Genomic DNA, 12,601 nt, shown 5'->3' on the forward strand with positions numbered 1-12,601 from the left:
ATGTGAAAAATAACCAAGATATAATTTTTAAAGCTTTGAAAGACCCTGTATCCCCAACTGTTAACTGCATATATCCTTATCTACAGTTATACAGCACACATTCTGCCCACATCCTGAGTGATTTCTAAATATTAATACTCACTCTCATTATAATTTCCAGAGGAGAAACTGATAAACAGACACATAATTCACTTCCCAAGTGGATACATGTTGGATCTTACTTTCTGACTCAGTTCTTTTGCTGCTATGCTGTTTGCCTCCTTAAAAATGAAAACCTTTGGCTGTCATTCTATCTCCCTCTCTCCTGCTCTCTCCCCCTCTTTCTGTCTCTCTGTCTCTCTCTCCCTTCCTCCCTCCCTCTCTGTCTGTCTCTGTCTCTCTCTCTGTCTCTGTCTCTCTTTGTCTCTCTGTCTCTCTCTCTGTCTCTCTCTGCCTCTCTGTCTGTCTGTCTCTCTCTGTCTCTCTCTCTCTCTCTCTCTCTCTCTCTCTCTCTCTCTCTCTCTCGCTGTGTGTGTTTGTGCATTTTATGTGTGGGAAGATGCACATGTATGAAAGCCAGAGACCAACCTTCAGTGCCCTTCCTCAGTTGCTATTGCTATCCACTTTGTTTTTTGAGACAGTCTCCCACTAGCCTAAAGCTTGTAGATTTGACAATGAGTCCTAGTGATATACCTGTCTCTGCCTCCCCATCACTGGTGTGACAAGTGTGTAACACCACTCTGGGTATAAAATGTGGATGCTGCTGATTGAACTCAGTTATTCCTATTTGTGTGGCAAACTTCACTGACTGAGTTATTGTCCCAGCCCCCAGTTTTCTTTTTCAACTAGGGATACTATGACATTGAGCTTCTCTGACCACACCTAGTATCTCAGGCCTAAAATTCCAGCTACTTGGAGTCTGGGGGCTGTTAAGACTCCAAGTTTGAAGCCAGCCTGGGTAATGTGGTAAGACTCTATCTCAAAATTGAAAAAAGAAAGAAAAGAAAAGAAAACAGAGGTAACTGAGGTTGTATAATTCAGTGATGGAGTGCTTGCTGGCATGCTCGAGTCTCTGTATGCAATCCCTAGAATAAAAAAAAAAAATGGTCTCCACAAGGATCAAGTGACACACACACACACACACACACACACACACACACACACACACACACACACAAATTTTGACTAAATGCAGGACTTGCTTCCCTTTCTGACCAAGGTTAATAATGATGGCCCTAGCTCAGGCTCAGATTGTCATTCACATGTACCCTTGACACCAGTATCTTCCACACCCTGCTGTGTTTCTTCTTCCCTCCCCCTAGCAACTCCATCTCCCCATCTGCACCACTCAGACTTCCCTCCATTTCAAAATTAGTTCCAAATTAACTTGCTCAACATTTTAAAGTTGCTAATGGTTGCTAAGTGACAAGAACTTGTCTACTTAATGTGGCTCCAACAAGGCAAGCAATTTACAACTTAACAACAGTCAGCTAAAATCAGATGAGGGAGGTAAAGTTGGAAACTTCAAGCTAGTAAACATTTGGAATAGCAGAATATCTTCCAGTAGCTGGTGTAACATTTCTTGGGATTTTATCTTACACTGTTTTGTGTGAATGTAATTTTTACTCCAGTCAGCTCAGCATTCTAGCAAGGTATGTTCTTGTATGATTTTGCTTGTTAAGCAGATGCCAAATTTGTTGCTTAAACAGGTTTGAATTCATTTATTAAATTCATTTGTAATAGAGCAACTTTGCTGAACCCAATAATGTTCTGGGCTCTGTGGGAGTTATGTTCTTGGAAGAGAGGAGGCGTGTGGACCAATGCAACAAAGCATATGAAGATAATTTCATCCTGTGGTTAACATTCTGAAACAAGTCATCAGAATGATGAGCAGAGTGGCGTGATAGGCAGGTCACATGTAAGAGCTCTGTTCCACCCTGAGGAATTTGGGGGTAGGATCATCCTGACCTTTCATTCTTAACAAACCTTCATTACACTGGATTCACCGTAGATCATCTGCAATGCTCAGGAAATCTTCCTATGCCTGGGATCTCCCCATCTGAAAACTTTTAAATTAGACATGTTGATTCCTAATAGTTAATGGAAATCTTGAGCAAACTTCTATTGATTCAGATCACTCACCTAGTTTAACTGAGGCTATGATGTGGGATTTTCTTGGTGGGCAAAGTAAGGTGTCTCTGTATGATGGGAGAAGTTGAAACTTATAACGAAAGTGGGAAAAATGTTTCCTTGTAAACTATGAAGAATCACCTAAAACTTTTTGATTTATACTATTAATGCTGTCCTTGTCAACATCTAATCAAGGAACATTGGAAGACAGGAGAAAACTATAAGGTTCTGTTATATATTTTTGTACTGAGTGTCACTAAATCAATTGACACCTGCTAATGTAAGCTGTCAGTATGGAGATAGCTGAGATGGTATCAAATGATGCTGTGGTCCACCCTTTCCTCATAAGGCAAGAAGGGCCATCTGTCAAGAGGAGGTCTTTACTGTGCAGCTATAGACTAATTCTCCATCCACTGCTTCATTATGGAAGGAAAAAAAGATCAAGGAAAAGAAAGGATGACAATAAAAGGAATAACAAAACAGAAGGAAGTGAGATGTATGGAAAGGAGGCAGGCTGTGTGGTCCAAAGCAGCTGAGCCCAAGCAGAAGTCAGATTAAAAAAAAACAAGGGCTCTCATAGAAACTCAGGCCTTGCTCCAAGGCTGATTCCTAAGCTAGTTGCCTCCCACTTGCTTGCTGGCAACAGGGTTCCTGCAGCAGGATGGTCATTAAGGATGCTGCTCATTTGCTTTCCTCTGGATTCCATTCATCCACATCCAGTCCTCCAATGACTTCCTTCCTTGAACAGCCAACTAGAACAGAGGCCAAACTGAATGAGGTTCTGTTACTTGGATTACATCTCATTTGGAGGGATCATTTTAAAATCATTTTCTTAATAACTAACACATTATAAAACTATGCTTGGGATCATCTATTTTGAAGATGTGGATAACAATATAAAATCTTCTAACTAGATTATTTTTATAGGTGGGAGAGGCTAATAAAGTATAGGACTAATGGGGGAGACCTGGTATAGTGACTGTGATCTGTGTTTGTGGTTATCCAGGCTATTTGCCATAAATTAGAGGATCTTCACAATAAGTAACTACTTCTTTAAGCCTCAGAGCAAAGTATTTCCTTGGCCTTCTAGGAACAGTCAACTCAAATTACTAAATGGATGTAAGAAATAGGATGGAGGGCTTAAAAGTGATGGCAGAGAAGCAAAAACATGTTTTAATTGTATGCAACTCAATAGAATTGTATATAATTGTATCTATGCAATTGAAGTATTAGAGTTTTTAAGCCAAAAGTATACTTTCATGATAATGGCAGCTATACATTCAATACTTATATGCAAGAAATACACAATCTGTTAGAAAAATCATGAGACAGTTTTGTGGAGTCACATTCAAATAATATTGTGTCCAGAAGATTCTAGATTAAAATAAAACATAAATCTACGTGTAAAATGAAGAAGAATTGACTTCAACTGACACCTGTCAGTAGCCTCTGTTAATCCATTAAATCCATGGCACCTAGAGATGGGCATTCTTGTCTCTAATCAGTAAGTGAGCATACCATGTGTCACATAAGTTGAATGACTAAACCACACACCCAGTTAATGTTGGTACTCAGGTAGGAGTTTCAGTTTCATCACAAGATCTTCAACAACAGGGATGGATGGCCAGGTGCCTGCTACCTCCATTAATCTTTAATCCCCAAAAGCAGTGGATCTCAAAATAGTGTGGGAGTTGAAAAAACTATTAAGGCCCAGACCTTATTACCCCTTAATGAGTTTCTTCTCTGTGTTCTTCATTAACTCCCACAAAACATTGAAAGCCACGGGTCAAAATTAGTTGTTTTATAGATGATCACCCAAGGTTAGTAATTTGATCATAAGTATAATGCTGATAAACATTAAAGTCAAGATTCGATCCTGTCACCTCCTAAATGAACTTGGTGTGCCAGTCTAGCATAGACAATGGCCAGGGAAGGTATACACACATCCAGAAAGGACTGATTTTCATGACTGAGAAAGGTGTAAGGAACAGCATGACTCCTGTTAGAAAAGCCCCCAACAGTGATATTTTCCATCATGCCTTGGTTCTTTGTGAGCTAGAACTGATTTGTAGACAGCTGGTTACAGGCACAGTACCACTGAGGGTGGCTTAGAAGCTACTCTCTCATGTCCTCACTCTGTCATCTTTTCTTTACCCTTGAACTCTATGCATTTTGACCTGCAATGCCTTACTAGGCCTTAACTGCTAAGTCACCTCTATGTGTGCATTTGTGTACATGCATATATCAGAAGGCTCAAGGGTTCCAAATTCAGCTCTAACAATGGTAGTTATGTGTATGCTTCTGGAGAAAACCCTTTTAAAAAAAAAAAAAAACTTTTTTTTTTTCTGGAAAATGTCTGCTAACCTGGATAGTATGATCAACTGTGTCAGATAATAATCAAATGCCATCCAAAAGGAAAATGAAAGAGCATGTAACAATATTTTTAGAGGAAAAAGCCTATAGGTTGAAAGCAAAATAGAAAATATTGAAGAGTTTCTGGCGGATTCATTTTGAAACATCCATTTTTTTTTCTAAATCAGTAGCAGATTTGGAGGTGGGAACAACTTGCTGAATCAAGGAGCCAAACAGCACTCATATCTATTATCCAGATATTACTGTGAGTGCTCAGAAGGTACATGAAATACAGCTGAAGAAAACTGGAGGCAGGTGTTCATTTGGTACCGTCCAACCCCCTGGGTCCTTCACCATGTACATTAAAAGCTGACAGTCTGGGGCCTTTAATATCCCTTTCCTTACAGCATCACTTAATATGCCAACAGACTCTGCCAGCTCCCCATCCTGGTCCAGGGCAGATACAATACTAATGCCCATAAAATTCCCATAGCATGCCATGGCTTTCAACTGCCGGTCTTGCATGTTTCATGGACAAACTCTAGAAATATAACCCAGCTGCCATTTTAAAGAGAAATAATAAATAATTATTTCAGCTGAAAAGGTCTAGTGCTGGCCCTCGTTAAGACTAACCACTCACTATTTCAATGATTAAATATGCCCAACCCTTCCTCTCCTGGAGCCCTTAGCTACATCACTATCTCTGAGACAAAGTACTCTTCTTTCTTCTACTCCCATTTCTTTCTGCAACTCCTCATTGATGCCTCCTTGTCCTTCATCTTTAACACCAAGGCCTTCTCTCACAAGTATTTCTTCGATTACTTCCTTTTCTCTGTTTTTCATACTGTATTCCAGGCCCCAGAAGTGAAAAGCACCACCACCTAGTAGATGCTCAAGAAGTATTTGCATTGATGGACCACTAAGAGCAAGGGTCTGAGACTAACCCTCTGTCCCCCAACCTATTAGCCTCCAATCATTAAGTTTCTTTAATCCAATGCAATCCCAACAATTTTTCAAAGAAACCTAGAGTTAACATAATCTGATGATGAGCATAAGCTCTAATCACACCTTCCCATGTCACCACTTAGTGAATTTGTTCAGTATTTTCTTAATATCTTTGTTTGTCTGAGTTTTTCCCATGCCTAACTGGAGGTTATAACTGTGTCTACCTTTAAAAGTTGTATCTAGCCTTAAAATATTCAATGTAAACCAAGCAACAGTGGCACACAGCTTTAATCCCAGCACTCAGGAGGCAGAGCCAGGTGGATCTCTGTGAGTTCGAGGCCAGCCTGGTCTACAGAGCACGATCCAGGACAGGCACGAAAACTACATGGAGAAACCCTGTCTCAAAAACAAACAAACAAACAAAAAATTGAATACAGACTAGTGCACAAATGCTGGAAGTACTGTAGGGAACGTGACCTACAGGAACCTCAAGTTCACGACCTCATGGATGAAGCCACTCATGTGACAGAGTTGTTTGCTTCAGACATGGTAGACAAGCATCCCCAGTTCTACTCTTTACCTTCATCTAGAACGCATTTCCTGTAATTATGGAGAGTTAACTCATCAGGTGGAACTCCAGAGGCATCTCGATTTCCTTGTCAACGTCCCATTTCAGAGAGCAACATCTTATGTCATTAGCAGGATTAATTAATTTCATCAATAGATGAGAACGCTGAAGAGAAGAGCCTTCCCCAGGGCCAGAGGATGCCTGAGTAAAGAAGTCTGAGCACTGCATTTCAAAGATTGAGCTGTCTAGCCTGTAGATTTCCTAGTCTAGCTCCCAATATAAATTTTAATTGCATTTTTCTTAGGAGGTGTCTCCTCAGTTTTAGACTTGCAAAATCAACCCTGTGGGTACATTGGATCACAATAGGCCAATTAGGGATTCGTTGGTTTAATTCAGGAAATCGTTCCTTGAAAAATGAAGGTAAATCTCACTGCTGCTACACAGAGCCTGTATGGTGGGAAGTGTACTGGTGCTTGCACTCCTGCTGAAGTCAGAGTGGAAAGTCCTTCTGAAGAGTTAACACATGTGAACAGAGGGGAGGAGAGTTACTGGCATGTGTGAGAAGCTTTAGGGACTGTCAGGTAATGAGCCCCAATAGTGGTGTGTGCTCTTGCTCTCTTTAGAAGTTTCTGTAGTATATAAGGACAGTATCATTGGTAGGCATTCCAAATAACAACCTTAAACAAAACTGTAAAGGAAACAAATCTAGTCTTTGGTGTTTCTCATGCCCTTCCACTACCCTCTTCCCTTTCCGTGGCTGCTTGCAAGTGAGGGCCACCCTCTGCTATGCCCCACCTTTCACGAGAGGAGTGGCACTGAGAATCACTTATATTTCAACTAGTTTAAACAAGTATTCCTTATATGGAACATTGCTTTATAAAATGTGAATTGTAGATGAAGATCTAAAAGTGAAGGTATAGCTGCTAAGTGAGGTTGGAAGAGGACGAAGTAAACAATATTGATAATTAAGACCTTCCATGATGAGAAGAGGGTTAAAGCATGCAACACCATTTCAACACATCTAGAGAATGCAAAACCTTCAACGCAGGCCTAGAAAAGTTCATCAGAGATGCAAGGAAAGAAACATTAGGATTGAATGAAGACACAGAAGCCAAAGTGTGAAAAACCAGAGCACAAAAGAGGAAGTGCATGGCATCAGCAGGTTTGCACTGGGCTTAGAAGTCACCACTGGAAAGTATGAGGTAGAGTTAGACATGGTGGCAGATGCCGGAAATCCTAGTACTCAGGTAGTAGAGTCAGGAGGATTGAGAGTTCTAGGCCAATCTGGGCTACATGGTGATGCCCTTCTTTAGATGCTATGCCTACCCTGTGGGTGTGTGCACACCAAATGCTAGCTTTGGGGCCTGCAAATCTAAGTAGTGTGCATTGGTTTCTGCAGGATGTGCTTAGGAGTCTCAATGCATTATGGATTTCAAGGCTATAAGTTCCTGCCCTAGGAATTTAGAAAGAGGGTTTCAGTGTCTACCCATTAGACATCCATTGGTCTGTCCAACAAGATCTTTGCTTTTAGATGGCCATATTTCAAAGTTACTTTTCTTGTGAAGTTTCCTCACAAAGGGTCAATAGCATATATACTATTTGTTAATGTGTTTAATTTCTTTAAAATATTAGCAGCTAGGAAATACATTTCTGCTCATGAAAATATTTGCATTATCTCAGTTGCTGTGGACATTATTGTTTAACATAACAAGGCAAAGATTTATTAGCAAAAATGAAGTTCATTATTTGAAAAATCAGCATATTTGGTATTTTCAGTGAAACCTCATATTATTTAGACCTCTAAAATGTTGAATTTAGAGTAATAAGTAAATCTCACTAGATTACAAACTTGTCCAAAGATGTTAGTTTATGGCCAGCTATGAAGTGAGGCTAACATTCAGAATATAACCTAAATCTATTTCCACATTCATTACCTGTTTCTATGAAACTTGCCTCCACTTTCAAAAGTATTTTTTATGGCCAGGCATAGTGGTGCACGCCTTTACTCCAAGCACTTAGAATGGGGAGGCAGAGGCAGGGAGGTTACTGTGAGTTCGAGGCCAGCCTGATCTATATAGTAAGTTCCAAGGCAGCCAGAGTTACATAATGAGAAACTGTCTTTAAAAAAGATTATTTTTATGTGTATGGACGTTTGCCTGCACATATGTATGTATACCACATGTATGACTGGTACCTGTGGTTGCAGCCACCATGTAGGTACTGGTAACTGAACTCCAACCCTCTGGAGGTGTAGCCAGTGCTCTTATGTGTTGAGCCATCTCTCCAGACCCCTTTCTAATCACTTTTTGGTGATATGGGAAGTTAATCTAGAAATCTTAATGAAAGAAATTAAACTAGGAGAAAGGAAAAAGAAAAATGAAAAACCCAGAAATTATTTAAAAGGACAAGGAAAAGGACATTTCAGAATGAGGATGAGAATCCATAAGCTAGAAATAGAATATTTAACGAGGAAATTAAGTGTAAATGCTAAATAAAGATAGCAGAGTACACTGAAGTACTGACAATGTACATGCTTACACAATATTGGATAGACATGATAGCCTCAGCTAATCTGAGTTACAGAAAAGCCTCAACATACTTTGACAGAGTTTATTTCTTTATCTACGTTAATAGTTTCTACTTATTACTAAACCTTACCTATAGTATCATGTCCTTTGTTTGTTTTGTATTAATTATAAAATATAGCTATATCATTTCTGCTTTCTTTCCTCCTTCCAAGTCCTCACATTCGCTCCACACTCCCTGTGGAATTCATGGCCTCTTATTCTTTAATATGCAAACAGATATAATCTTCTGCTTAGTGCTGTTTGTTTGTATTTTTTTAGGGCCCGCTACTTGGTAGTGGATAACCATTTAGATTTACAGTGCTCATCTCTGAGGAAGAATACGCCTCTCTCAGCAGTTTTTAACTGCTGTAGCTCTTCATCCAGGGATGGGGCCCCATAAGAGTTCTCCTATCCACATTGGCATGTCAACTAGTATTATCATTATTGGAGCCTTGTTGATATTTCATGTGGGGAGCCTCCATGTCATATCTAGAAGACACAATCTCACAGCAGACTTCCTGGTCCTCTGACACAATCGTCCTGCTCCTTCTTCCACAATGTTCCCCGAGATTTAGGTGTAAGGGCTGCACTATAGATGTATCAGTTGGGGCTTGGCACTCCAGGTTCTGTTGGGACCTACATTTTGACAAGCTGTGGCTATCATCAAGTCGTTGGCTAGGTTTTGGTACCAGTCACAATTCCCCTACTGTTCAGCAGGCCTCAACTCCACTTAGACAGCTGTTGGCTACTGCCAAGATATCAATGCCCCTGTTTCATCTTTGGGGCTATCATGCCATGCTGATCATCGGTGTCGTTCATCGTCATCACAGCTAGGTATGACTGTTAAACGCTTTCTTCTTTTGGCAGCTTGCATAGCCCTTCTGGTACAGGAGGAAGGTTTTGGGGTCAAATCCAGTCTGATTCTTTTGATCCCTGGGATCAAAGTGTGTGGTGTCTTAAGCAATGGGGACTCAGCTTCTGGGAGGCAACTAAGGGCAACAGCTATTGCCTATATTGTTCTGGAAGTCTCTAACTCCCCTAAACAACAATTCAAAAGGGAGTCTCTCACGCCTGATACTGGGCTTTTTGTTAGCTAGTCCATGGCTCTGGGGGAGAATATTATTACCCTGAATGATATAATTTCACTTCAGCAATATACATATTTGAACACGTACTATTTTAACTAGCTACTTTCAAACGTTAACTCATTTCTGCAATGCACAGCTGTGGAAAGGTGCTGTCTCCCCACTCCTCCTCATTTGCCAGAGTTGTGCCACCATGAAGAACAAACCAAGTCCCTCAGTATCATGGAACTGCTTCCAAACACATTTTCCCATTTTGTGAGTGTAAATCAAAAACGCAAGACTTAAGGCACAGGCTGAACTTGCTTCTACAGGTTTTTCTGATCGTGGAGATTGTGAAATAGTGATCAGTTGTGTGTCCTTTGTGTGATCCAGAGAGCTGAGATCTGGAAGGTCTTAGCAGAGATGAATAATACCAGAGAAATGTCATTGAATTCCCTCTCGTGTGCCAAAGCTTGAAGTCAGCTGAGCTTCAACACAGGATTCTGATCCAAATCCAACCACAGGGACAGTTTTCCTAAGAAGAGATTCAATTCCAGAGAGCTCTAATATGAAACCTGTGGTCAAGACAACACAGGGTATAAAAAACCTGGTTTAAAATAAAAGCCACCAGAATATGCTATGAGTAAAATCACAGCTGCCAGTTCACCCCCAAGACTCATCAAAACAACCAGCAGGCTGGTATCCATCAAGTCACTCTTGGCTCTCATAACTGCACCCCTGCTAACTTGTATGTGGTCACTGAATAAATCAATGACTTGCCAACTGAGGTTTGCCATTCCCACCAATTCATCTTGAATACCCCTGCCTGGTCCTAGAGGTTAATACTGGAAGAGTCTTTCAAGAATGTTAGAGGAACAGAACCTCATCCTTAGCCAATGTTTCTAAAGATGATGGAAATGTTTCTCCTGCTTTAGGGAAAAGTCTGTGGCTGCCTGGTCTCCACATGGAGCTTAGGGAATGCAACTGCATGAAGCTTTGATTTGGCTTTTTAAAATCTCTAAAAAATGTACTTAAGATAAAGTAGCAGCTGTTGTTTTTATTAAAGGACTGGCATACTTTATCATTGGTTTATTATTTCATTTACCTCTTTTACTGAACTTAAAGTACATTTATGTCATGCAATAGAGTTTAAAAACCTTGGAGGCTGAACCTGTAAATTAAGAACCTATTTCCATGAAGCAGCCGCCCCCTCCTCCACTACCCTTCAGGAAAGCTATACCTGCTGTATATTGTTGCTTATGTGAGTCCTGTTGCCTAGATAAATGCCAGAGGTCTTTGGCTTTATCAGAAAGTACTAGAAGGAAGGAAAGGGTGTAAATTCACAGATACTCAATGGCCTCTTGTTCTTTTTGGTAACTAGATCACACAGTCTAGTTTTTTCTAAGGCTTGAAGCTTTACAGAGCTGTAGAATATGGCCACATGGTAGTCATGTGATCATTGTCTGAATGAACAGCATAGCAAAAGACACTCGTTTTAATTTTCCATTCTCTGACCATTTCAGACATGTATACAGCATATCTTTATCATATCTGACCCAAATCCCCACCTCCCCTGCCCCAGATTCCCTTTGCCACCTTTGTCTGCTCTTCCTCCTCTTCCTCTTCTTTTTTTATTCTTTTTATAATCAACTGGGCCCAGTTAATTTTGCTTTTATGCACGTGAATGTGGGACCATCTACTGGAGCATGAGAAACCTATCAACAGTCACATACGCCACACAGAGAAGCCACAAGTTGATCATGTTTCCTCAGCTCAGGGTAGAACCTTCTCTCACCCACACTGGAGTTGACGAGTTTGATCTTTTGTGGTCCTTTTCAGATAACATAGCTGATGTGAGTTCATAGGTGCAATGACCACGTAGTGTACAGAAGACAGTATTTCTCAGCAATATTCCCCATCCTGCCTCTTTTTGCCTCCTCTTCAGCTATGTTCCCTGGGCCTTTGGAGTAGTGGTGGATATAAATGTTCTATTTAGGAGGACTGAGTACTCAACAGTTCTGAGTCTCCATGTTGCTGATCACTGCAAAAACAAGCCTCTCTGACCAAGTTGAGGACAGTATTAATCTATGAGTATAAGCATAGGTTTTTAGAAGGCAGTTTGCTAGCATGTCTATTTAGCAACACAACACTAGTAGGTTCTTCCCTAAGGCCTGTGGCCTCCAAGGCCAGGAGCTTTAGATTATAATTTATAATACTAATTTATTACTTCCTGTGGAGTAGGCCTGAAATCAAATCAGAAAGCCATTGGTTACCCCCATTACTGCTATACCACTATTAAACAACAATAGGCATATCTTACCCAACAGATTAATATTATAGTACACAAGGTACACTGTTAGGTAAGTCCATGGTGAGTTTTCTTCCCCAGCAGCTCATGTATCTTTTGGCACCATGAAAGCTAGCCATCAGGAAAGAGGTTTCTAGGTCAGCTACAGCTTAATTTTCCTATGTCCTGAAACCCAAATAGGTTTTGTCTTCAACAATAGAGTCTCACCACCTAATTATAGTGAGCAACCAAGAACAATAGCAATAGCCTGTGCTGTTTGGGGAGGGGCTGGTCTTTGGGGTCTCCCTGACCTAGGGATGTATCCCATGCTTGGCACTAAGACTTTCCCTTCATAAGCCATGACTTCTAATGGAAGCATTGCCCACTCATGAAAGGTACCCTTGTCCAAACTCCTTTTTTTTCAGGTTGGATTCTTTTTAAAGTTATGTTTTTAGCTTCCAAAGCAGTGTGTCTCCCTAAGACTTTTTATACATCATTGGTTTTGGTTAACTAACCATCTCCTACCTCCTTTTCCTATTCCCAGTCCCTATTCTTACTTAACCCTTTAACCTCTAGTATTCCTTCTCTCTAATTTCATATCACAATTTTCTACTATACCCTCAAGGCTTCAATGAGAGCCACCCTTCTTGTTATGAGTGTTATAAATATAAACGTGATTCTGCTTACACTCTAACCAGAACACATATTT

At 40.4% G+C, this 12,601-nt stretch overlaps 2 protein-coding genes across 35 annotated transcripts in view; one reads left to right on the forward strand and one right to left on the reverse strand.

Moving 5' to 3' along the window:
• Positions 1 to 4,986, reverse strand: part of LOC118587511 (NHP2-like protein 1) — a 152,691-nt gene extending 147,705 nt beyond the window's left edge. The window contains exon 1 of the mRNA XM_036193540.1: positions 4,792 to 4,986. Coding sequence (XP_036049433.1) covers positions 4,792 to 4,986 — 195 coding nt within the window. The remainder of the gene's footprint in view (positions 1 to 4,791) is intronic.
• Trpm3 (transient receptor potential cation channel subfamily M member 3) overlaps positions 1 to 12,601 on the forward strand; it is an 819,880-nt gene that overhangs the window by 467,327 nt on the left and 339,952 nt on the right. The gene's annotated exons all lie outside the window — the stretch shown is intronic.

Source organism: Onychomys torridus, chromosome 1 (assembly GCF_903995425.1).
Source record: "Onychomys torridus chromosome 1, mOncTor1.1, whole genome shotgun sequence".
NCBI lineage: Eukaryota > Metazoa > Chordata > Mammalia > Rodentia > Cricetidae > Onychomys > Onychomys torridus.